The sequence below is a fragment of the Oncorhynchus keta genome, chromosome 3, assembly GCF_023373465.1.
Source record: "Oncorhynchus keta strain PuntledgeMale-10-30-2019 chromosome 3, Oket_V2, whole genome shotgun sequence".
NCBI lineage: Eukaryota > Metazoa > Chordata > Actinopteri > Salmoniformes > Salmonidae > Oncorhynchus > Oncorhynchus keta.
Genome location: NC_068423.1, coordinates 12903488 through 12929039, shown reverse-complemented (window position 1 = coordinate 12929039; position 25552 = coordinate 12903488). Strand labels below are relative to the sequence as shown.

Below are 25552 nucleotides of genomic sequence, written 5' to 3'. Positions count from 1 at the left end.
CTGATCAGAATGGGGTTCTGGTTTACAATGCTTATGGAGCAGGTTTGGGGGCACCAAAGATTTTCAGAGTCTCTCAGTTTATGTATATGTTTATTTATCCACTCATATGAGATTTGCACGAACACACTGCATGTAAGTCTTCACAAACATACAGGGACACTGCACACACACACACACACACACACACACACACACACACACACACACACACACACACACACACACACACACACACACACACACACACACACACACACACACACACACACACACACACACACACACACACACACACATACATACATACATACATACATACATACATACATACATACATACATACATACATACATACATACATACATAAATTCAGCAAAAAAAACAAACGTCCCCTCACTGTCAACTGCGTTTATTTGCAGCAAACTTAACATGTGTAAGTATTTGTATAAACATAACAAGATTCAACAACTGAGACATAAATTGAACAAGTTCCACAGACATGTTGTCACGCCCTGGGGTGGGCATTCTATGTCCTTTTTTCTATGTTTTGTATTTCTATGTCTTGGCCTGGTATGGTTCTCAATCAGGGACAGCTGTCTATCATTGTCTCTGATTGAGAACCATACTTAGGTACCCTTTTCCCCCACCTGTTTTGTGGGAAGTTAACTTTGTCTTTGTTCAGGGCACATAGCCCAAAGCTTCATGGTTTGGTTTTGTTCTTTGTTTTGTCGGCGTCATTTTTAAATAAAGAAAATGTACGCTTACCATGCTGCACCTTGGTCCAGTCCTTCAGCCAGCCGTGACAGAACTTCCCACCACCAACGGACCAAGCAGCATGGTAAGGTGGACTCCTGGACATGGGAGGACGTTTTGGATGGCAAGGGAGTCTACACATGGAGGAGATCCTGGCGGGAAGGGTTCGCCTTCCATGGGAACAGGTGGAGGCAGCTAGGAGAGCAGAGGCAGCCGGAGAGAGGAACCAGCGGTATGTGCGAACACGGCTGGCAAGGAAGCCCGAGAGGCAGCCCCAAAAACTCTTTAGGGGGGGTACACGGGGAGTGTGGCAGAGTCAGGAAGCAGACCTGAGTCAACTCCCCGTGCTTACTGTGGAGAGCATGGGACTGGTCAGGCCCCGTGCTAAGGGGTGATGGGCACGGTACCGAGGCGGAGTATTCACAGGCCGGTATGCTTGGTGCCAGCATCCCGCATTTGACGGGGGGAAGCTGGCATCCAGCCAGAATGGGTGGGGCCAGCTCTGCGCTCGAGACCGCCAGTGCGCCTCCACGGCCCTGTGTATCCAGTGCCTCCACTACGCACCAGGCCTCTGGTGGCAGCCCCACGCACCAGGCTGTCTCTCCGTCTCCTCCCTCCAGGTGCTCCCTCCTGTCCGGAGCTGCCAGAGCCTCCCTCCTGTCCGGAGCTGCCAGAGCCTCCCTCCTGTCCGGAGCTGCCAGAACCGTCCTCCTGTCCGGAGCTGCCAGATCCGCAACCCCTCAGTCCAGAAGCGCAGCCCCTTAGTCCAGAGGCGCAGCCCCTCAGTCCAGAGGCGCAGTCCCTCAGTCTTTGTTTTCTCGGCTTCATTTTTAAATAAAGAAAATGTACGCTTACCATGCTGCACCTTGGTCCAGTCCTTCAGCCAGCTGTGATACATGTGACTAACAGAAATGGAATAATGTGTCCCTGAACAAAGGGGGGCGACAAAATCAAAAGTAACAGTCAGTATCTGGTGTAGCCACCAGCTGCATTAAGTACTGCAGTGCATCTCCTCATGGCCTGCACCAGATTTGCCAGTTGTTGCTGTGAGATGTTGCCCTTCTCTTCCACCAAGGCACTGGCAAATTCCCGGACATTTCTGGGGGGAATGACCCTAGCCCTCACCCTCCGATCCAACAGGTCCCAGACGTGCTCAATGGGATTGAGATCCAGGCTCTTCACTGGCCATGGCAGAACACTGACATTCATGTCTTGCAGGAAATCACGCACAGAACGAGCAGTATGGCTGGTGGCATTGTCATGCTGGAGGGTCATGTCAGGATGAGCCTGCAGGAAGGATACCACATGAGGGAGGAGGTTGTCTTCCCGGTAACGCACAGCGTTGAGTTTGCCTGCAATGACAACAAGCTCAGTCCGATGATGCTGTGACACACCGCCCCAGACCATGACGAATCCTCCACCTCCAAATCGATCCCGCTCCAGAGTACAGGCCTCGGTGTCACTCTCATTCCTTCGACGATAAACGTGAATCCGACCATCACCCCTGGTGAGACAAAACCGCGACTCATCAGTGAAGAGCACTTTTTGCCAGTCCTGTCTGGTCCAGCGACAGTGGGTTTGTGCTCTTAGGCAACGTTGTTGCCGGTAATGTCTGGTGAGAACCTGCCTTACAACAGGCCTACAAGCCCTTAGTCCAACCTCTCTCAGCCTATTGCGGACAGTCTGAGCACTGATGGAGGGATTGTGCGTTCCTGGTGCAACTCGGGCAGTTGTTGTTGCCATCCTATACTTGTCCCGCAGGTATGATGTTTGGATGTACCGATCCTGTGCAGGTGTTGTTACATGTGGTCTGCCACTGCGAGGACGATCAGCTGTCCGTCCTGTCTCCCTGTAGCACTGTCTTAGGCGTCTCACAGTACGGACATTGCAATTTATTGCCCTGGCCACATCTGCAGTCCTCATACCTCCTTGCAGCATGCCTAAGGTACGCTCACACAGATGAGCTGGGACCCTGGGCAGCTTTCTTTTGGTGTTTTTCAATCAGTAGAAAGACCTCTTTAGTGTCCTAAGTGTTCATTAATTGTTTATGGTTCATTGAACAAGCATGGGAAACAGTGTTAAAACCCTTTACAATGAAGATCTGTGAAGTTATTTGGATTTTTCAAAATATCTTTGAAAGACAGGGTCCTGAAAAAGGGACGTTTCTTCTTTTGCTGAGTTCACATACATATATCCTGATTTCAGCATACAAAAACACCCTGAACGGGTTTGAAGATTTTTGTATTTTTTTGGTTTGAAGACTCGATGAAGATTTTTGTATTTCTCCCTCTCACACACACACATTGCACCACATGACCTTGAAAGCACTGAAGAGGTGTTTGTTCTGTATCCATGTGTGTATGTGTGTGACAGATCTCAGCTCAGTAGTTGGTGACAAATGAAAGCTTGGCCTCCATCTAGCTCTCTCACCACCGTGTTTCCCCATTAGTGAAATCACTCCTGTTTACTCCAAAGCTGCATGCATCATCAGACGACATTGCCACTTTCCCCGACCCCGCTGTGGAACGGTTGTTACCATGGCAACCCATTCCCCACATCCAGGGTTGCCATGTCTGCTTTTGTCCCGCAAAATTGGGCTACTTTGAAAACTATATTGCGTGTGAAAATGTATTGGTCGCGGGTTGTGGGTTTTTGGGCTACTTCTAAATTGCACTGTGGCCGCCATGGCATGAAAAGTGATGTGATAACAATCAAATCAAATCAAATTGTATTGGTCACATATACGTGTTTAGCAGATGTTATTGCGGATGTAGCGAAATGCTTGTGTTTCTAGCTCCGACAAGTAATATATAACAATTTCACAACATATACGCAATACACACAAATCTAAGTAAAGGAATGTAATTAAGAATATATAAATATATGGACGAACAATGTTAGAACGGCATAAATTAAGATACAGTAGAATAGTATAGAATACAGTATATACATACGAGATCAGTAATGCAAGATATGTAAACATTATTAAAGTGACTAGTGTTCCATTTATTAAAGTGGCCAGTGATTTCAAGTCTGCGTATATAAGCAGCCGCCTCTATGTGCTAGTGATGGCTATTTAACAGTCTGTTGGACACGAGATTGAAGCGGTTTTTCAGTCTCTCTGTCTCAGCTTTGATGCACCTGTAATGACCTCGCATTCTGGTTGATAGCGGGGTGAACAGGCAGTGGCTCGAGTAGGAGTTGTCTTTGATGATCTTTTTAGCCTTCCTGTGACATCGGGTGCTCTAGGAGTCCTGGCGGGCAGGTAGTTTGCCCCCGGTGATGCGGTTACGGGGGGTGCAGTTGCCGTACCAAGCGGTGATACAGCCCGACTGGATGCTCTCAATTGTGCATCTGTAAAATGTTTCACAATTGAGTAGCAATAGCTAGCTTATACAGAGACACCCATTGGATACATTTGGCAATTCCTGTCTTGCTGCACCCCAAAAAAATGTGGCTAGTTTTAAGGCGTTGTTGGGCGGATTTTGAGTGGTCATTGGCCTGGACATTTTATCTAGACCTTGCAACCCTGCCCACATCCCACCTCCGATGCTGCAGAGTGAAGTATGGTGTGTAATCTAAATTCACTTGGAAGAATTCTCTTGGTGCACTCTTGTGTCCTTGAATCAATGGCCCTCCCCAATAGACTGTACTTTAATGTAAGGAACAGAGTTACAAGGGGAAACAGAAATCTACTAGCTTGGGTACCAGTTTAGCTAACATTCCATGTTAGCTAAACAGACTGGTACCCAGGCTAGAATTCTACAGCATGGTAACATTGACAGTTACATTTACCAGTGTGTGAGGCATGAACAAATGCACGCCTGTCTGTCTCTAATAACACTCCTTAGTCATTTCCTGCTGTTTGTTCAAGCCACAGGGAGCACGCATGACATGATTACTGCTTTATTGATTGGTGTACTGTGTGCCTGTATCACGCAGGTGTGGGGGGGGGAAACCCAGTGTGTAATTGAATGGTGTGATGAAGAGCCTTTTTATTTGTCCCAACGTGACTCTTCTCAAACACGGCTGCGATTGGTTAAGCCGTGCCACGATGTCATGAAACACGTGGCTTGTGACGTCAGACCATGCGATGCCTCCATGAATCCGGAGGAAAAAAGGTTGTTTTTGGAGAGTGCCAATAATATCCTACTATTTAGATTATCATTTTCGTTTGAGGATCACTGCAATACATTTGTCCAGTAAATTGTTGGAAACGGTCTCTAAATTTGATATTGTGATGTGGCAGCCTGAGTTTTTTTCTTCTTCAACTGTTCACCTTTCGACCAACCAGGTTATTAATGTGAAAGAGTGTCTGGTTAAATCTCAGTTTCTCAGTGGATTCTGTCACTCTCCTAACCCTGCTCCATTAGTCATTGGGTTAGAGGAGCGCCTGGCTAAACAGGGACCACATAGGGAAATGGAATTATGGGAACTTGAGCCCTACCTCCCATCCCATACCTACTGTACCTACCGTATCCTACACACACACATGGTACCATAAATCCCACCATAGTGCTTATCTGCTTATAGAGTTTATAGCAATACAGACAACCAGGCTTGATCTCCCGCCCACATACCGTACTGCCGTAGCGCTGCCGGCACTTAACAGCGTTAATAAGGGATTTAGCACCCATTCATAGCTGACAGGTCCCTAATAATGCTCAGGAAAGCGATGCTTTAACTAGTGATTTTGATGGGATCCCGACATCACGCTAGCAAGCTTTAGTTAGTTAACTAAGAGATGCTATTTAGCTTTTAGCATCCTCCCATAGGGATGCACTGCACAAACGGCTAACTTACAGCATCATCAGGATCATTAGTCTTTAGCCACAGTAGCCAATGATAGGACAGTCCTTGGTCCTTGATTGTGTCCATGTTGACACTCAGGTTTCAGACAGGAAGAGGTGTATGTCTGGATGGAGGGGCTGATTGAGTTGAAGTACAAGGCAGGTTAATGAATCCTTTGGTGAGAGTAGACATTGTGTGTGCGTGCGAGTGTGTGTGTGTGTGTGTGTGTGTGTGTGTGTGTGTGTGTGTGTGTGTGTGTGTGTGTGTGTGTGTGTGTGTGTGTGTGTGTGTGTGTGTGTGTGTGTGGTGTGTGTGTTGCTAATGTAACATAAGTTTAATGTTGCTGGTGACTGGGGGGGGGGGAACAAGTTGAGGAGCTTGTCCATGAGTATTCAACCAGGCTTGAAATGATTGACATGTCCCCTCTGCCTATGGTCATGAAGCTAGAGGCTGTGAGAGAGTTGGCGCTAGCAAATATTCAACATCTGCTTGCAAGTGTGCCTCTCCCACAGAAAGTTCTGGGGGAGATGAATAACAAAACTGTGCAGGTGGTGAGAAAGTGGCTCTGCTTCAACACACCGCACCACACGTGACGTTGTCTTCCTGAGCCAGAGAGGGGGGTTTGGGCGTCCCGAATGTTGTGTGGATTTACACTGCTACCAGACTGACTCACCTGTTGAACATGCTCAACAGTGACGATGTGACAGTTAAGGGGTTAACCAGAGGCTCCCTCATTCTGGTCCCACAGGCCACGGACACCGAGGACAACTTCCTGGGCCAGGGAGGCCAATGGGAAATTGGGGCGTGCTGCAGGCTTTGGAGTCTGGTCAGACTGGCCGGACCTCAACGGCCTGTGCAACTGCACTGAAGTGGAGCTCAAATGGACACGGACTGATATGCAAACTGAACCCGTGACTGCCTCTGATGTAGTAGTGGCAGACCCCTGTGTTGTTGTGGAGGCTTCTGTCATCCTACATCGAGGAACATCTCATCCTACATCGAGGACAACACTCCTTGGTATCAGACGGATGTAGCTGAAAACTGAGGCTGCAGGGGAAACTCATTGCTCTGGACTGTGCTGACCATTCTGTCTCCCATTCCATGTTCCAGAATTCTGCCATTGGCGAGGTTCCACCAACAAAATATAACCTAGCACTCTGGTAGTCTGCAAACCATGACCCATTTTGTATTCTGCATGGGTCAAATGTAATGGAGTCTGTTGCCCATATTGTGAATGGTTGCTGTTCATACAAGAATGTGTACATTGCTAGACATAACTGCCTTGTCAAAGTGATAGCCAGCGATGTGAGACAGGTCATCTCACCAACAGCACACATCCATAAACATTCTTGTGTAAGAGGAAGCCGGTTTGATGTTGATGATCATGTGTTTTCCTATGTGCCAAATACGCCCTGATGTTGTTGTTTTGGGGGCAGGCCAGGGGAGGTGCTCATTTTGGAAGTGGGCTGCTCATTTGACGGCTACATGGAGCAGGCCTTTGCCGACAAGCTTCTTAAATACCAGCCCCTCGTGGCAAGATTGGACAGCCTGGGGTGGAGGTGCAGGCTGGTAGTGTTGATATTTAGCAGTCTCGGCCGCATACACAGGCTTGCAGTGCCTGGCTTCCAGATTGTGGGCCTGACAAAAAGTAGGGCAAAGCAGTTGTGTAGGTACTGCTCTGTTTCAGCTGTCATGGGCAGCCTAACTGTTTGGAGAAGGAGTTGCTTTATGTGCCCTTTAGTGCCATGCATACAGGGAGGGACCTTTGAAATGTTTGGATCCGTTTTTAATGTCAATTTGGTCAGTGGATTCAAATAAAGTATTTGAAGTGTGAGTGTGTGTGTGTGTGTGTGTGTGTGTGTGTGTGTGTGTGTGTGTGTGTGTGTGTGTGTGTGTGTGTGTGTGTGTGTGTGTGTGTGTGTGTGTGTGTGTGTGTGTGTGAAGGGCCGTTTTAGCCTAGACGAGGAATGGAGGAGGGACAGGGACCCATGCCAGGAGTTGGTTAGGGTGCCTCTCTCTCTCTCTCTTCCATAGGGAATTCCAGCAGTGATGTCAGAAATTGCTGCAGTGTTCAGTGTTTGCTGCTAGTCCCTGACTGCTGTAATGTACCGTATGCAGATCTAGCTGACTGACGCACCGAGGCAGCACTGTAACTGTGCAGTATGCAGATCTAGCTGACTGACGCCCCGAAGCAGCACTGTAACTGTGCAGTATGCAGATCTAGTTGACTGACACCCCGAGGCAGCACTGTAACTGTGCAGTATGCAGATCTAGCTGACTGACGCCCCGAAGCAGCACTGTAACTGTGCAGTATGCAGATCTAGCTGACTGACTCCCCGAGGCAGCACTGTAACTGTGCAGTATACAGATCTAGCTGACTGACACCCCGAGGCAGCACTGTAACTGTGCAGTATGCAGATCTAGCTGACTGACGCCCCGAAGCAGCACTGTAACTGTGCAGTATGCAGATCTAGCTGACTGACTCCCCGAGGCAGCACTGTAACTGTGCAGTATACAGATCTAGCTGACTGACACCCCGAGGCAGCACTGTAACTGTGCAGCATGCAGATCTAGCTGATTGACGCCCCGAGGCAGCACTGTAACTGTGCAGCATGCAGAGAAAAAGGACCAGTACATAAGCCTATATGGCCAAGACTAGGCTGACTCTCTTTTTCTTGTTGATGAACTCTAAAGAATACAGTCCTGATATTCTTACAAATGAAATAGTTATATTAGCCTAAGTTACTGGCTACTTCCATATGTAATCTACCCAACCTACTACTGTCTACTACTGTCTCCGTCTGAAATGGTCAGTTGGCTGTATCTGTAGCAGAAGTGTTGGTACTGTAACACTCATTAAGGATATCACTGTGTGTGTGTGTGTGTGTGTGTGTGTGTGTGTGTGTGTGTGTGTGTGTGTGTGTGTGTGTGTGTGTGTGTGTGTGTGTGTGTGTGTGTGTGTGTGTGTGTGTGTGTGTGTGTGTGTGTGTGTGTGTGTGTGTGTGTTGGCTGGCCAAATATGTGCTGGGGAATTAAAAACATGTCTACAGAGAGAGCTAGAGCTCAGATGATAGCACAGCAGCTGCCATGTGGGATCTGCTGCTCTGAGGAGGCGGTGTTGCATTTCTCAGCCTCTCTATCCCTCTGTGCTGTGTGAGTGTGTGCATGTACTGTCGGCTAGCTAGAGTTATGTCTATTTTCTTAACACATTTCAAGTAGTGTTTGGCCTACAGAAGGAAATGTTAGCCTTGTTTTATTTTCCTCTGTGAATCTTTGTGTGTGTGTGTTGCATGATCTGTCTGTTGGAAACATTAGATGGGAAATGGCTTCTGACTGGCAGAGAGCCTCATCAGGCATTCACTGTAACAAAAGCTTAACCTCACATCACACAGCGGATGTTGCATAGCCTGAGAGAGGGTTCATGTGTGTCGGGATAACTCAACTCCTATTTCTCATATGCAGTCGTTTGCTTGTAGACTGAAAGTAATGATTTCTGGTCACCACACCTTGTAATTGGGTTGTCAGCATTAGGGAACCAATTTCAGTTTTGGGAACTTCGGTTTACAATTGTACTTAGAAAATAAAGACAACTGGCATGGACACAAGTATTGCCACCCCTGAGTGAGTACTTGGTTGAACAGCCAAGATAACTGCAGACAAACTCTTCTTGTAACAATGAGCTTGCTGCAACTTTCTACTGGCAATGTGGCCCACCTTTAAGCAGCTAACTGCTCTAAATGAATCAATGTTGTAGGGGTACCCTCCATCAACTGCTGTTTTCAGATCTCACCTTTGGTTTTGGATGTAATTCAGATCTGGCCACTCCAGAACAGTTCAGCATCTCTTCTTGAACCATTCTTGAGGGCTTTTTTTTAATGTGTGTTTGGGATTGTCGTCCTGCTGGAACACCAGCAACCTTCAATGGAGAGCCCGTTTTTGGACACTGGGTTGAACATTTTGCACATCTTGCACACATTCAGTACCAGAGCATTCAGTACCAGAGCATTCAGTACCAGAGACAGCAAATCAACCCCACAGCATGATCAAATCTCCCCCATCTTTGATTGTAGGGAGGGTGTTCGTTTTATTAAATTCTTCATTTGGTCATCAGAAACACAGCGATGATCTGTTTAGCCAAAGAGCTCTCATTTTGTCTCATTGGTCTACAGAAAATTTGCCCCGGGATTTAGGTTTGTTTCGTTTTATTTTTAGAAGTTCAATCAGGCTTTGTTGTGTCTCCTTCAGCAGTGGAGTCATCCTATGCTTACCAAAGACCAAATGAACCATTTAAAGAAAAGGACATCCCCTCCTGCAATCAAACATGGGGATGTTCAATAATGCTGTGGGGTTGCGCTGTCTCTGGTTTCTGGAGGCCTTGAATGTGTGCAAGACATCATGAAATCCGAAGATTATCGAGGTGTTTTGGAGTGCAATGTTCAACCCGGTCTCTGTTGAAAGTTGTGGGACTTCCAGCAGGACAACAACCCAAACACACATCAAAAGAAGCCTGGAATGATTCAAGAATAAATGCTGGACTGTTCTGGAGTGGTTAGCAAAGAGTCCAGATCTGAATTCCCATCCATAACCTCTGGCGAGAGCTGAAGACAGCCGTTGAATAGTAGAAAGGAGCAGCAAACCCATTGAAGGCATTTATCTTGGCCAAAGGCTGTGCCACCAAGTACTTGCTCTGAGGTGCCAATAATTTTGTCCATGCCATTTGTCTTTATTTTCTAAATTATTATTTTTAAACTTAAACTTAAGTTCACAATAATGACATTTGTTCTCTAATGTTGAAAATCCAATTGCAAGGTGTGGTGACCCAAATGTTTTTAGTTTTTTTTCAACTTATTTCAGAAGAAATAGGGAACTATTGAAGAAAAGTACAAGGGTGCCAATATATTTGGCTGCAACTGTACATCCTCTGTGCAGGGTGTGGTAATATGGCTTGAAAGAACTTCATAGGCGTTTGCAATGATAAATATGTTATCTTCATTCCATTGATACACATTCTTTATGTCATGTAGCCTACTGGTTCATTGGATGAGGAGGGGGTCATGAACTCCAAGTCATATGCCTACTGTCGGGACTGGTGTGACATGTCATGGAACCATGCCTCCTGGTGGTTATTGATGGCATAACAGTTCAAACAACCAACATTTCTTCATATGCGCAAGGCATGTAAAATGTAAAATAGGCCATACTCGCTCTGTTGTCATTTCAAATTTGTGAGAGAGTGCTGATTCATGGCATTTCTCTAGTCTAGCCCATCATTCATCATGCAGCCTCTAAAAAGAGAGGACGAGAAATGGGTGTGTGTCTTTGTGTCTGTGTGTGAGGCTGTAGCAGGTGTTCTCTCTTCGTAGCTGTGATCGATCATACAGTCGAGCCAGGCAGACGGTCAGACCAGCCTCAGACCCGGCCTGGGAAATTACTCTGTGTGTGTGTGTGTGTGTGTGTGTGTGTGTGTGTGTGTGTGTGTGTGTGTGTGTGTGTGTGTGTGTGTGTGTGTGTGTGTGTGTGTGTGTGTGTGTGTGTGTGTGTGTGTGCGTGCGTGTATGTGCATGTGTGTGTGTGCGTGTGTGCGCACATAAGAGAGAGAGAGTGTTCCAATGTGCCCAGTCGCAAGAATTCACTGATTCGTAATCCTCTCATTGAACCACGCCTGTGTTTGTATGAGTGAGTCATTGCCTCATGGGAGAATTCAAATGCTGGAGTAAATCTCATTCACAGTTCTCTCCAGTCCTGCTAATGGCTCAGGATTTGAATCCAAGAATAGAGGGGCCCGCCACAGCCGTATACATTTGGTAACGGTTATGCCCTCAGATTTACATCCAGGAAGAAGTACACAAATGATTGATATGATTGTTTACAAATGGAGAATACTGTAATACTGTTAACACTGTACTGTAATGTACTCTTCACACACACATTCACATGCACACGCATTTACAAACTCACCCCACCCCTACACACCTTCCCCCGCTAATGCACAGCTACATTTGCTAAGTGCTGAAGTGTGTACTGCAGTAGCTACAGCAGAAGACATAGGGAACCACACACTGCTACTCTCAGCACAGAGAGGCTGCTGAAGATGGAAAAAATAAGTCTCCACTCCAGCCACTCCTGTTATTCCTCATTATTCATCAGATCAATACACTGGGCCTCGCGAGCCGAGAATAGAAGGAGCCTGAGATATAGAACCGCTGCCTTAGGTGAGCAAAAATAACTGGATACTGACTAGGAGTCTGAGCAGTTGTCCCATCCATCAGCTCTAGATCTATGCTTGGCTTGTCTGCATTACCCTCATTATGAGCTGCAACTGCTCTGTCCGCAGACATACAGGGCCCTTTCTCTCTCTGCCTGTTCTCTCCTATTCAGTTCTATTCCTGTCAGGACACGGATAGAGAGAGCGAGAATAGAGGAGGTGTGAGAGGCGGTGGAAGTGAGGGAATAGGTGTGAGATAGTGAAAGGACCTGACAGTCAGGTCTCATTCTTGTCCCTTCCCCATTCCCGCTGACGCTCTCTCAATTCAATTCAATTTCAAGTCCCGGTTCACCGGACACCCCCAGTCCCCTTCGGTAGCGGCCGACTCACCCGCCCATAGGTGCGTCATGTGGCCGTGGCTAACGGGGAAAGGGGGTGGAGCCAGTCGGGCGCAACCCAGGCAAAAAGGACATGCGGGGAAGCGGGCTAGGACCGATGACACCCTCGCCGAGAGAAGAGAGATGCGGGAGGCGTGAGCCCCCTCTACCCAACCCACAGCAGAGTTTGGTTTCCGGAGCTCAGCCCTATGCCGGCGGCTGGCAACCCGTTAATGATCCTTCCGCAGGTTCACCTACGGAAACCTTGTTACGACTTTTACTTCTTCTAGATAGTCAATCTCTTGTTTCTGTCATTGCCCGAAACCAGTCAGTGTGCTCATGTTTCGTCCCCCACTCTGGGGACATGTAGAAGAGAATGAAAAGCAATGCTCAGTAAGACTATAATAAATAAGGGAGAGGTCTGTTTGTTTGAGTGAGGGTGGAGTGCTTATTGGAAGAGGTCTGGGTTAGTGAACTAGAGTGAACTGTGATTTGGTATTGTTTAGTCTTTACCTGAATGATATCTGTAAGACCAACACTACTGCCATGTTACTAGTGTTTACTTTCATGTTCCAGAGGACTCTGCTGCTACACTGTTGTGGACAGGAGTAAGCAGTGGTAAAGATCCAAACTAGATGGACTCAAGTGGCTCTCATTTCCTAGCAATGAGCTGACCTGTCCTACAACCTGTCGGTCCCGCAGAGGGGGCTGGTGGTAGGAGCTATAGGAGGACAGGTTTGTTGGAATGGCTGGAATGGCATAAATTAAATGTCAAACGCGTGGTTTCCATTAGAGGTCGACCGATTATGATTTTTCAAAGCCGATACCGATTATCGGAGGACCAAAAAAGCCGATGCCGATTAATCGCCCGATTTTTGTAATAATGACAATTACAACAATACTGAATGAACACTTATTTTAACTTAATATAATACATCAATAAAATCAATTTAGCCTCAAGTAAACAATGAAACATGTTCAATTTGGTTTAAATAATGCAAAAACAAAGTGTTGGAGAAGAAAGTAAAAGTGCAATATGTGCTATGTACGAAAGCTAACGTTTCAGTTCCTTGCTCAGAACATGAGAACATATGAAAGCTGGTGGTTCCTTTTAACATGAGTCTTCAATATTCCCAGGTAAGAAGTTTTAGGTTGTACTTATTATAGGAATTATAGGACTATTTCCCTCTACACCATTTGTATTTCATTAACCTTTGACTATAGGATGTTCTTATAGGCACTTTAGTATTGCCAGTGTAACAGTATAGCTTCCGTACCTCTCCTCGCTCCTCCCTGGGCTCGAACCAGGAACACAACGACAACAGCCACCATCGAAGCAGCGTTACCCATGCAGAGCAAGGGGAACAACTACTATAAGGCTCAGAGCGAGTGACGTTTGAAACGCTATTAGCGCGTGCTAACTAGCTAGCCATTTCCCTTCGGTTACACCAGCCTCATCTCGGTAGTTGAAAGACTTGAAGTCATAAACAGCGCAATGCTTGACGCACAACGAAGAGCTGCTGGCAAAACGCACGAAAGTGCTGTTTGAATGAATGTTTACACGCCTGCTTCTGCCTACCACCGCTCAGTCAGATACTTGTATGCTTGTATGCTCAGTCAGATTATATGCAACGCAGGACACGCTAGATAATGTCCAGTAATATCATCAACCATGTGTAGTTAACTATGGATTATGATTGATTGTTTTTTATAAGATAAGTTTAATGCTAGCTAGCAACTTACCTTGGCTTACTGCATTTGTGTAACAAGCAGTCTCCTTGTGGAGTGCCACGAGAGAGATGCAGGTCGTTATTGCGTTGGACTCGTTAACTGTAAGGTTGCAAGATTGGGTCCCAAGAGCTGACAAGGTGAAAATCTGCCCCTGAACGAGGCAGTTAACCCACCGTTCCTAGGCCGTCATTGAAAATAAGAATGTGTTCTTAACTGACTTGCCTAGTTAAATAAAGGTAAAAAAACAAAAACATAAAAAATAAAAAAACGTGTTTCCAGTTTCCATATGTTTGATGTGTTTGGTACTGTTCCATTGATGAGCCTGTCCTCCTATATCTCCACCCACCAGCCTCCTCTGCCATCCCGCTACCTGTCTTACCCGCTGCAGGTGCTTATGTGTAGACAGCGAGGGTAATCTCAGGCAATGGAAGTGCCTTGTCCACACCTTCCCTTATGCACAGTTTTAAGCACAGTTTTAAAAAATGCAGTTTTGAGTGAGTGAGTGAGGTGAGTGAGTGATGAGTGAGTGAGTGAGTGAGTGAGTGAGTGAGGTGAGTGAGTGATGAGTGAGTGAGTGAGTGAGTGCGTGAGTGATTGAGTGTGTACACCATGTGTGTACAAACATGTCATTTTTTTATTTCTCAAAAGTTGTTTAATTTGGCTTTTTTTATTATACAGATAATACAGACAGAACAAGTAGAGGGCAAAACACACACGGATCCCCTACCAGATCAAACCCACCCCAACCCCCATGTTCCAACAGAACACACACGGATCTCCTACCAGATCAAACCCACCCCAACCCCCATGTTCCAACAGAACACACACGGATCCCCTACCAGATCAAACCCACCCCAACCCTCCATGTTCCAACAGAACACACACGGATCCCCTACCAAATCAAACCCACCCCAACCCCCATGCTCCATCAGGACACACACGGATCCCCTACCAGATCAAACCCACCCCAACCCCCATATTCCAACAGAACACACATGGATCTCCTACCAGATCAAACCCACCCCAACCCCCATGTTCCAACAGAACACACATGGGTCCCCTACCAGATCAAACCCACCCCAACCCTCCATGTTCCAACAGAACACACACGGATCCCCTACCAGATCAAACCCACCCCAACCCCCATGTTCCAACAGAACACCCCGGATCTCCTACCAGATCAAACCCACCCCAACCCCCATGTTCCAACAGAACACACACGGATCTCCTACCAGATCAAACCCACCCCAACCCCCATGTTCCAACAGAACACACACGGATCCCCTACCAGATCAAACCCACCCCAACCCCCCATGTTCCAACAGAACACACACGGATCCCCTATCAGATCAAACCCACCCCAACCCTCCATGCTCCATCAGGACACACACGGATCCCCTACCAAATCAAACCCACCCCAACCCCCATGCTCCATCAGGACACACACGGGTCCCCTACCAGATCAAACCCACCCCAACCCTCCATGTTCCAACAGGACACACACGGGTCCCCTACCAGATCAAACCCACCCCAACCCTCCATGTTCCAACAGGACACACACGGATCCCCTAGCAAATCCGCATATTTTTGCCATGGCACCGACAAGCATAGATGAGACCAGGCAGAAAGATCCCACAATAGAGACAGCCAAATGACTCAGCAGTTCTCCAAGGCCTCCTGCAATGCTTCTTAGAAGGGAAGATGGAGAAACAGAACACGGAGAAGTAGCAATGATTTATGACCCACAGTAAACACTGTTTCAAAGCATAATGGAAAGAAACCCATGAGAAACCCATGTGTTCCTACTTACGTGACTCAAAGTTGAAGGTGATGCAGCATTTCCCCAGTATTTTCTGGAAAATGAGGTTATGACCACGAGTGAGTTCTCATGAGTGAGTTTGTTCACCTTAGTGATGATCTAAAGCAGAATCATTCTCCATTATCCAAAAGTAACTGATAAAATGACAACACAGCTAAAAAGAAGTTACAGAAAACCAATGTTTGTTGTACAGTATTGAGCAATATTCTGTGACATTGAGCGATGAGGGAGTGGGGTGATTCGCTACACACCATAAGCGTCCCAAAAAGAGCTGGGCCTTGTTTGGTCTATAAGGCAGTCTGAGTTGTTACTCAGAAGAGCGTTATGTTTTCTCTCTCTCAGCACTCTGAGAACAGTAAAGTAAACATTCCTGTTACATGGCTAGGTCAAGGAATCATCAGGGAAATGAGTCATCCGCATGGAACTGCACTCTGTGATGTAATAACGTTGATTCAGCGGTATGTGCATACATTTCCCATTCCCACGGTAACTTGTTAGAGAATGTATCCCCTAATTCCCCACTCCACCCTAATCGCCTTTCCTCTTCTTCTTCATTGCAGAGCTGAAAAAACTGAAGTATTAAGTGAAGACCTGCTACAGGTAAGAGTCAAAGGGAGGTTTTGTTAGTGTGTGTGTGTGTGTGTGCGTGCGTGCGTGCGTGCGTGCGTGCGTGCGTGCGTGCGTATAAAGGCCTAATATAGGCCTACAGAATATGCCTGTTTGTTATGTGTCTGTGAACTGCAAGTATATATACAGTGCTTTCGGAAAGTCTTCAGACCCCTTGACCTTTCCCACATTTTGTTAGGTTGCAGCCTTATTCTAAAATCGGTTAAATCCATTTTTTTATTCATCAATCGACATACAATAACCCACAATGACAAAGCAAAAACAGGTTTTTAAAAAGTTTTGCAAATGTATTAAAAAACTGAAATATTACACTTACATAACTATTCAGACCCTTTACTCAGGACTATGTTGAAGCACCTTTGGCAGCGATTACAGCCTCGAGTCTTCTTGGGCATGACGCTATAAGCTTGGCACAACTGTATTTGGGGAGTTTCTCCCATTATTCTCTGCAGATTGTTGTCCTGTTGGAAGGTGAACCTTCGCCTCCAGTCTGAGCGCTCTGGAGCAGGTTTTCATCAAGGATCTCTCTGTACTTTACTCCGTACTTTACTGTACTTTACTCTGTTTATCTTTCCCTCGATCCTGACCAGTCTCCCAGTTCCTGTCGCTGAAAAACATCCCCACAGCATGATGCTGCCACCACCATGCTTCACCGTAGAGATGGTGTCAGACGTGACGCTTTGCATTCAGGCCAAAGAGTTCAATCTTGGTTTCATCAGACCAGATCATCTTGTTTCTTATGGTCTGAGAGTCCTTTAGGCGCCTTTTGGAAAACTCCAAGCGGGCTGTCATGTGCCTCTTCTGTCTGGCCGCTCTACCATAAAGGCCTGATTGGTGGAGTGCTGCAGAAATGGTTGTCCTTCTGGAATGCTCTCCCATCGCCACAGAGGAATACTGGAGCTCTGTCAGTGTGACCATCGTGTTCTTGGTCACCTCCCTGACCAAGGCCCTTCTTCCCCGATTGCTCAGTTTGGCCAGGCGGCCAACTCTGGAAGTCTTGGTGGTTCCAAACTTCTTCCATTTAAGAATGATGGAGGCCACTGTGTTCTTTGGGGACCTTCAAGGCTGCAGAAACGTTTTGATACCCTTCCCCAGATCTGTGCCTCGACACAATCCTGTCTCGGAGCTCTAGGATTTTTTTTCTTCTCTGACATGCACTGTCAGCTGTGGGACCTTATATAGACAGGTGTGTGGCTTTCCAAATCATGTCCAATCAATTGAATTTACCACAGGTGGACCCCAATCAAGTTGTAGAAACATATCAAGGGTGATCGATGGAAACAGGATGCACCTGAGCTCAATTTCGAGTCTCATAGCAAATTGTCTCAATACTTATGTAAATACTTTTTTCTTAAATATTTAAAAAGCTGTTTTCACATTGTTGTTATGGGGTATGGTGTGTAGATTGATGAGGAAACAAATTCATTTAATCAATTTTAGAATAAGGCTGTAATGTAACAAAATGTGGAAAAAGGGAAGGGGTCTGGATACTTTCCGGATGCACTGTACATACCTCTTTTCTGAATGTGAAACTCTAACCCTAAAACAGAGTATGTTTTGTGTGAAATGGGTGTCGAATTACCGAAGGCAAAGTTAATCAGCTCCAAAATGGAACCTCTTTAATTAGAGACAAAGGCTGAACCTCCCCTCTGATTTACTGAGTGAGCCAGACTACAGGCTACAGATGTAGGATCTTAATTTGATCACCCTATTGCAGGATTTTACATTTTAAATGTGTAGTGTATTTGAGGTTTAAAACGTTTGTAATTTCCACCTTGAAATTTCTGAATTGATGTTCCCTTACGAAAAATATATAAACTTACAAAAATGTATATTAATTATCAACCACATTATAATTCACGTTTCCTGTTGCTGCAGGATTATTGTCTTGCTGTAGCAAACTGTCTCGAATTACGATCCCACATCTGTGTAATACCTTTAGATGAATGAAATCGTCAATATAGGCGACATCGGTTCCACTGGATTGGTTTCTCATGAGTGTAGGGAACACTTAACTGTTAAAGAGAGAACTTACAGGATGTACTTATTGCATTCAGATTATGTGTGTGTGTGTGTGTGTGTGTGTGTGTGTGTGTGTGTGTGTGTGTGTGTGTGTGTGTGTGTGTGTGTGTGTGTGTGTGTGTGTGTGTGTGTGTGTGTGTGTGTGTGTGTGTGTGTGTGTGTGTGTGTGTGTGTGTTTGGGTGTTCGTGTGTATGATGAGAGAAACCCAAATCAGTGAACCCTGTCCTTCGGTCTGTCCATCAGGTGGAGAAGCGGCTGGAGCTGGTCAAACAGGTGTCCCACAGCACCCACAAGAAGCTGACTGCCTGTCTGCAGGGCCAACAGGGGGTGGATGTGGAGAAAAGGTCTGTCAGATCGCCCTCGGTAAGTCTGACTGTCTGCCTGTATTTTCCCTGTTCCTTCTTGTATAATGCTGACATTGAGATTATACATTTCCAGGGGAGTGTTACATGTTCTCCTGTTCTATTTCCTGTGTAGAAAAAGCTGCCCCTTACAACGCTAGCGCAATGCCTGGTGGAGGGAGCTGCAGTGTTGGGCGACGACTCACTATTGGGGTGAGGACGCGCATGCACACTCACACACAAACAGTAATCCACACACACACAGTGATCTCCTTAATTACCGATTGATCATCTGCCACATCTGTCACAGGACGTATTAAAGAGCGATGATCCATGATCGACAGCAGAGTAAACGATCAGCCATCAGCTCATTTCAATAGCATATGACACTTTTTATGCATTATTATGATAGCACATACGGCAATGATTTGAAGTGACACAAGGGCTTGTTCTGGTTTGAGTTCTGATTGGCTATGTGGCGCTTTCTCTGGCCTCTCATTGGCCGGTTGCAGGAAGATGCTAAAACTGTGTGGCGAGACACAGGAGAAGATGGCTCAAGAGCTCATCCTGTTTGAGTTCACCATTGACAGAGACGTGGTGGACCCCCTGTACGAACTAGCCGAGGTACAGTAGACCAGAGCAACCATGATCTTTACCACGGTCAGAGAGAGTACACCACCTCAAATTTACCACACCTGCAAAGCTATTGCACAAGCTGGAGAACAGAATTATTGTAATTGATAAAATGATGATCAGTTAACAGGCAAGTAAAGCGCCTCTGACATTGCAGTGTCTGTCTCCGTCCAATCTCTCACACTACAGAACAAACCAGAGTAAAGAGTCTTTGTTTTATTGTGATGTGATTTCCCTCAGGTGGAAATCCCCAACATCCAGAAACAAAGGAAACAATTAGCAAAACTGGTTCTGGACATGGATTCGGCACGCACAAGGTAAGAGCTGCTCACTGACGCTGCCTGAGTCTGTGTGTGTGTGTGTTTCAAGGTGTCTCTGTGTGTGTGAAAATGGTGCGTGATTTTGCTGTGTGTCCAGACAGGAAGAAACTCAACTCCCTGTGAACGGATCTCGTTACAGCGTTTCACGCGAATGTCATTGTTGGATTGCCCGTACTGTACAGTGAGGATCTAGGCATGGCTACGTTCTCCACCTCTACCATGGACAAGAGAGTGAGAGAGAGGAAGGCAGACAGACAGACGGACGAACAGACAGACAGACGGATGGACGGGCAGGCAGGCAGGCAGGCAGGCAGGCAGGCAGGCAGACAGACAGACAGACAGACAGACAGACGGACAGACAGACAGACAGACAGGCAGACAGACAGACAGACAGACAGACAGACAGACAGACACAGAAGTCAACAAGTACACACTTAGGACATAGGATAGATAATTGGGACGCAGCGGGTGTCTATATGTTTGCATAGGATGTTAAATCCCCCCCGTTTCTCCCTCCATCCATCAGGTTCCACCAGTCCTCCAAATCGGGTATGTCCAGCAACGTGCAGCCAGGGGCCAAGGGCGAGCACCTCAGGGAAGAGATGGAAGAGGCAGCCAATCGAATGGAGATCTGTCGAGTCAGTCTACATCTCCTTTTTTCTCGCTCACATCCTCTTTCTCACTTGCCTCAAGTTGTTTTCTCTGAAATCTCTGTTTGTTTTCTGAAGTTAAGCTTTTGTATTTTTCCAGGATCAATTATCAGCAGACATGTACAATTTTGTGGCCAAAGAAATCGACTATGCAAGCTACTTTCAGGCAGTAAGTACTCTAATCTCTAATCACCCTCACCACTGTATGTCTTCATTGAAGTACAGCTTGAACATACACTAATCTCTCTCCATCTCTCTCTCTCTCTCTCCATCTCTCTCTCTCTCTCTCCTTCTCTCTCTCTCTCTCTCTCTCCATCTCTCTCTCTCTCCCTCCCTCTCTCCTCTCTCCATCTCCCTCCCTCTCTCCTCTCTCCATCTCCCTCCCTCTCCCATCTCCCTCCCTCTCCATCTCTCTCTCCCTCCCTCTCTCTCCATCTCTCTCTCTCCCTCCCTCCCTCTCCTCTCTCTCTCTCTCTCTCTCTCCCTCTCTCTCTCTCTCTCTCTCTCTCTCTCTCTCTCTCCTCCCTCCCTCTCTCCATCTCCCTCCCTCTCTCGCTCTCTCTCCCTCCCTCCCTCTCTCGCTCTCTCTCTCTCTCTCTCCCTCCCTCCCTCTCCCTCGCCATCTCTCTCTCCTCTCTCCCTCTCCATCTCCCTCCCTCCCTCTCTCGCTCTCTCTCCCTCTCCATCTCTCTCTCCCTCCCTCTCTCTCTCCATCTCTCTCCCACCCTCCCTCTCTCACTCCCTCCCTCCCTCTCCCTCGCCATCTCTCTCTGTCTCTAGTTGATAGAGGTGCAGGCACAGTACCACAGGAAGTCGTTAGAGCTCCTCCAGAACATTCTGCCTCAGATTAAAGCCCACCAGGGTGAGTCTGTCTGCCCAGCGCCCACCCAGCCCTCACTCATTATTACACACATACAGTATTATACCATCTCTTTCCAACTTCAACCCTGCAGTAGGAGCATTGGTGCACATCTTTAATATATTCATCAGGGTTTGTGTCAATTCCATTTCAATTCAGTCAGTTCTGAAGATTATTTTTTAAATTATTTTTTATTTATGAAGTGAAGACGTTTCAATTCATGAATGGAATTTCTATTAACTCCCTGAATTGCTGTAGTTGAAATGGAACTGAACCCAACCCTGATATTCATAGCTACTGTATGCTATTAGTTTCCTTTTGACATATCCATCATTATAGGAACCAAGGGCGTATATCAAGTAAGTTAAAGTCAACAGTGGCTGCACAGAGGCTCTAGTGTATTTGAGGTAATGTCATGCCTTAGTAATAACCTGATTAACCTGCTGACTGTGTAAACTTGGTGCTGTGTGTGTGTGTGTCGGGGTTGACAGAGACCTGGGTGGAGAAGCCGTGCTATGGGAAACCCTTAGAGGAGCACCTAGCCCTCAGCGGACGGGACATTGCCTTTCCTATTGAAGCCTGTGTCACCATGCTGCTGGAGTGTGGCATGCAGGAAGAGGTCGGTGTGTATTCCACCCTATCGCTATGTTTTCCTGTTACCAAGTGCCAATGTACTGATTAGCCTATCCGGTGTTCCTGTCCCATTCCAGGGCCTGTTCAGAGTAGCGCCGTCTGCGTCCAAACTGAAGAAGCTCAAGGCGTCTCTCGACTGTGGGGTGATGGACGTTCAGGAGTATTCTGTAGACCCTCACGCCATCGCAGGTGAATTGGTAACCCCCCAACACCCCTCTCCCTATCACTCTGCACCTGTTACCATGCCAAGTGTTATGGTCACGGAGATCGTCCAGAAACCTTCCCCTAGTCTGTCTGGGTTATCAAGGGCTCCCTGTCAACCTACGAACAACTTAGGTCTTATACATAGCCTTGTTATGGTCCTGGCTGTGCCAGAATCTGAATATAAGAGCATGTGAATAGAAACCTGAGTGAGCCTTGGAAAATAATTATCTCTGAATCCTCTTCCATGTTTATGTCTAATGATTCCATGTTGAACAGGCTGATACGCAGAGGCTGCACCAAAAGGAAAGCTAATTTGCGACCCTCTCCTGAGGTTAGAGTAGTGTCAAGGTGGATTCACGTCACCCAGTCCAAACACATCAGAATCAAGTCAACACAGCTAATTAAAGATGCTCCCTGGAGGGATTCAAACTGCTCCGCGTTGAATGTGATTATCTAGTAGTGCAAATAGATACACACACAGGCGTGCCTGCACACATACAGTGGGGCAAAAAAGTATTTAGTCAGCCACCAATTGTGCAAGTTCTCCCACTTAAAAAGATGAGAGGCCTGTAATTATCATCATAGTTACACTTCAACTATGACAGACAAAATGAGAAAAAAAACTCACATTGTAAGATTTTTAATGAATTTATTTGCAAATTATGGTGGAAAATAAGTATTTGGTCAATAACAAAAGTTTATCTCAATACTTTGTTATATACATTTGTTGGCAATGACAGAGGTCAAACGTTTTCTGTAAGTCTTCACAAGGTTTTCACACACTGTTGCTGGTATTTTGGCCCATTCCTTCATGCAGATCTCCTCTAGAGCAGTGATGTTTTGGGGCTGTTGCTGGGCAACACGGACTTTCAACTCCCTCCAAAGATTTTCTATGGGGTTGAGATCTGGAGACTGGCTAGGCCACTCCAGGACCTTGAAATGCTTCTTACCAAGCCACTCCTTCGTTGCCCGGGCGGTGTGTTTGGGATCATTGTCATGCTGAAAGACCCAGCCACATTTCATCTTCAATGCCCTTGCTGATGGAAGGAGGTTTTCACTCAAAATCTCACGATACATGGCCTCATTCATTCTTTCCTTTACACGGATCAGTCGTCCTGGTCCCTTTGCAGAAAAACAGCCCCAAAAGCATGATGTTTCCACCCCCATGCTTCACAGTAGGTATGGTGTTCTTTGGATGCAACTCAGCATTCTTTGTCCTCCAAACACGACGAGTTGAGTTTTTACCAAAAAGTTCTATTTTGGTTTCATCTGACCATATGACATTCTCCCAATCTTCTTCTGGATCATCCAAATGCTCTCTAGCAACTTCAGACAGGCCTGGACATGTACTGGCCTAAGCAGGGGGACACGTCTGGCACTGCAGGATTTGAGTCCCTGGCGGCGTAGTGTGTTACTGATGGTAGGCTTTGTTACTTTGGTCCCAGCTCTGCGGGTCATTCACTAGGTCCCCCCGTGTGGTTCTGGGATTTTTGCTTACCGTTCTTGTGATCATATTGACCCCACAGGGTGAGATCTTGCGTGGAGCCCCAGATCGAAGAAGATTATCAGTGGTCTTGTATGTCTTCGATTTCCCAATAATTGCTCCCACAGTTGATTTCTTCAAACCAAGCTGCTTACCTATTGCAGATTCAGTCTTCCCAGCCTGGTGCAGGTCTACAATTTTGTTTCTGGTGTCCTTTGACAGCTCTTTGGTCTTGGCCATAGTGGAGTTTGGAGTGTGACTGTTTGAGGTTGTGGACAGGTGTCTTTTATATTGATAACAAGTTCAAACAGGTGCCATTAATACAGGTAACGAGTGGAGGACAGAGGAGCCTCTTAAAGAAGAAGTTACAGGTCTGTGAGAGCCAGAAATCTTGCTTGTTTGTAGGTGACCAAATACTTATTTTCCACCATAATTTGCAAATAAATTCATTAAAAATCCTACAAAGTGATTTTCTGGATTTTTTTCTCTCTTTTTATCCGCCATAGTTGAAGTGTACCTATGATGAAAATTACGGGCCTCTCTCATCTTTTTAAGTGTGAGTACTTGCACAATTGGTGGCTGACTAAATACTTTTTTTGCCTCACTGTATATATATACACACAGAAGAGTGGCACAGCTGTTGTGGTTTCCTCCGCACTGTCAAAATGCGAGGGATACTAGGACTTCCTGGTTCATCAATCCCATACAACACATCAGAAATAGTTACAGTAGAGACATACACACTCTCTGCTTCCCCCTATTTCTCCTTATTCCTGTGTCTGGCAGTGTTTTATCTTTTGGCTCCGCTGTCTTTAGGCCTAAACAGTAACTGTATAATCCTTCTTACCTTCTTATTTTATCTCTCCCTCTCATTTTTAGCACCCCCCAGTCCTCTCGCTTTATCCCTCTTTCTTTCACTCACCCTCCACTTGTCTCATCCCGACAGGTGCTTTGAAATCCTACCTACGGGAACTCCCTGAGCCACTGATGACCTTTGAACTTTACGACGAATGGATTCAAGCTTCCAAGTCAGTATCTGCTTAGAATGATGCCGGCATTAGTTGATGTTTATTCATTGTGTTGGATTCGTACGCCATGCTGGTCATTTTTTAAAATCACTTTAAAAGGATGAGATCATTGGAAATGGGGTTTCTCTTGTACACTGAGATGTTCTTTTGTGGTTCGTCTGGCAGCATTCAAGACCAAGACAAGAGACTCCAAGCCCTCCTCACAGCCTGCGAGAAACTACCCCTGGCCAACGGCAACAACTTCAAGTGAGCCGCCATCTCTGTTTCGCTCTTTCTCTCTCTTCTGTCCCGCATCCACTTTACTCTGGTCTTTCCTGGACTTGCCTGACCATTCAATTATTTCAGTTTCCTTCACCTTTCGCCGTTTTTATCCCTCACTGCTCTTTTCACATCAGCAGAGGCATTTAACCGAGGAATCATAGCTTTCAAGCAGCCAGTACTGAGTTTTTTATTATTTTTTCTTTTTTATATCAAAAGGAGAAGTGGGATTGGGGCAGTGAAAGAAAGGTGAAATAGAATCAAAAGGCTGACAGACTGCAGTGCATGTCAGTGTCTTCATTGAATCTCACAAATAGGATTATCTTTAGGTTGTCTTCTTTTTTTTTCTTTTTGCGAAACACCTGTCAAAAAGAGCTGCCTCGGGTTCTGTCTGAGCAACCTGTTCATTTTAGGATGAGCAAGAAAACCCCAATCTCTGTGTTTCAGAGATTTGTCATCCAATGCGGTATACAGTACCTGAATGACTATGTATAGTTAGTTGAAAATATACATGTGTAGTTAGTTCACTGTTTATTTGTTCTCTTTCAGGTATTTAGTCAAGTTCCTCGCCAAATTGGATGACTACCAGGACGAAAATAAAATGACCCCTGGGAATATTGCAATTGTCTTAGGCCCCAACCTGCTGTGGACAACACAGGAAGGGTAGGACTTAACCTCTCTCTACCACAAAATACCTTTTAAAAGCAATGCCTGGTCATTGGTTGCGACTTAAAGAGAAAAATAGTCCGTAGTCATTTCCATGTATCTTTAACCTTCATATCTCTAGACTTTTATCGCCATTTTAACAGTCAATTCT

The 25552-nt window shown here is 46.1% G+C and overlaps 1 protein-coding gene across 3 annotated transcripts in view; it reads left to right on the top strand.

The window, feature by feature from the left end:
- Positions 1-25552, top strand: part of LOC118363339 (rho GTPase-activating protein 44-like) — a 79645-nt gene that overhangs the window by 41896 nt on the left and 12197 nt on the right. For all 3 annotated transcript variants that reach the window (XM_052490001.1, XM_052490018.1, XM_052490009.1), the window contains exons 2-14: positions 16237-16276; positions 18570-18689; positions 18804-18880; positions 19180-19291; positions 19541-19617; positions 20147-20258; positions 20371-20439; positions 21051-21132; positions 21621-21748; positions 21840-21951; positions 24396-24477; positions 24643-24723; positions 25285-25398. In XM_052490001.1, the coding sequence (XP_052345961.1) occupies positions 16237-16276; positions 18570-18689; positions 18804-18880; positions 19180-19291; positions 19541-19617; positions 20147-20258; positions 20371-20439; positions 21051-21132; positions 21621-21748; positions 21840-21951; positions 24396-24477; positions 24643-24723; positions 25285-25398 (1206 nt within the window). The remainder of the gene's footprint in view (positions 1-16236; positions 16277-18569; positions 18690-18803; positions 18881-19179; positions 19292-19540; positions 19618-20146; positions 20259-20370; positions 20440-21050; positions 21133-21620; positions 21749-21839; positions 21952-24395; positions 24478-24642; positions 24724-25284; positions 25399-25552) is intronic.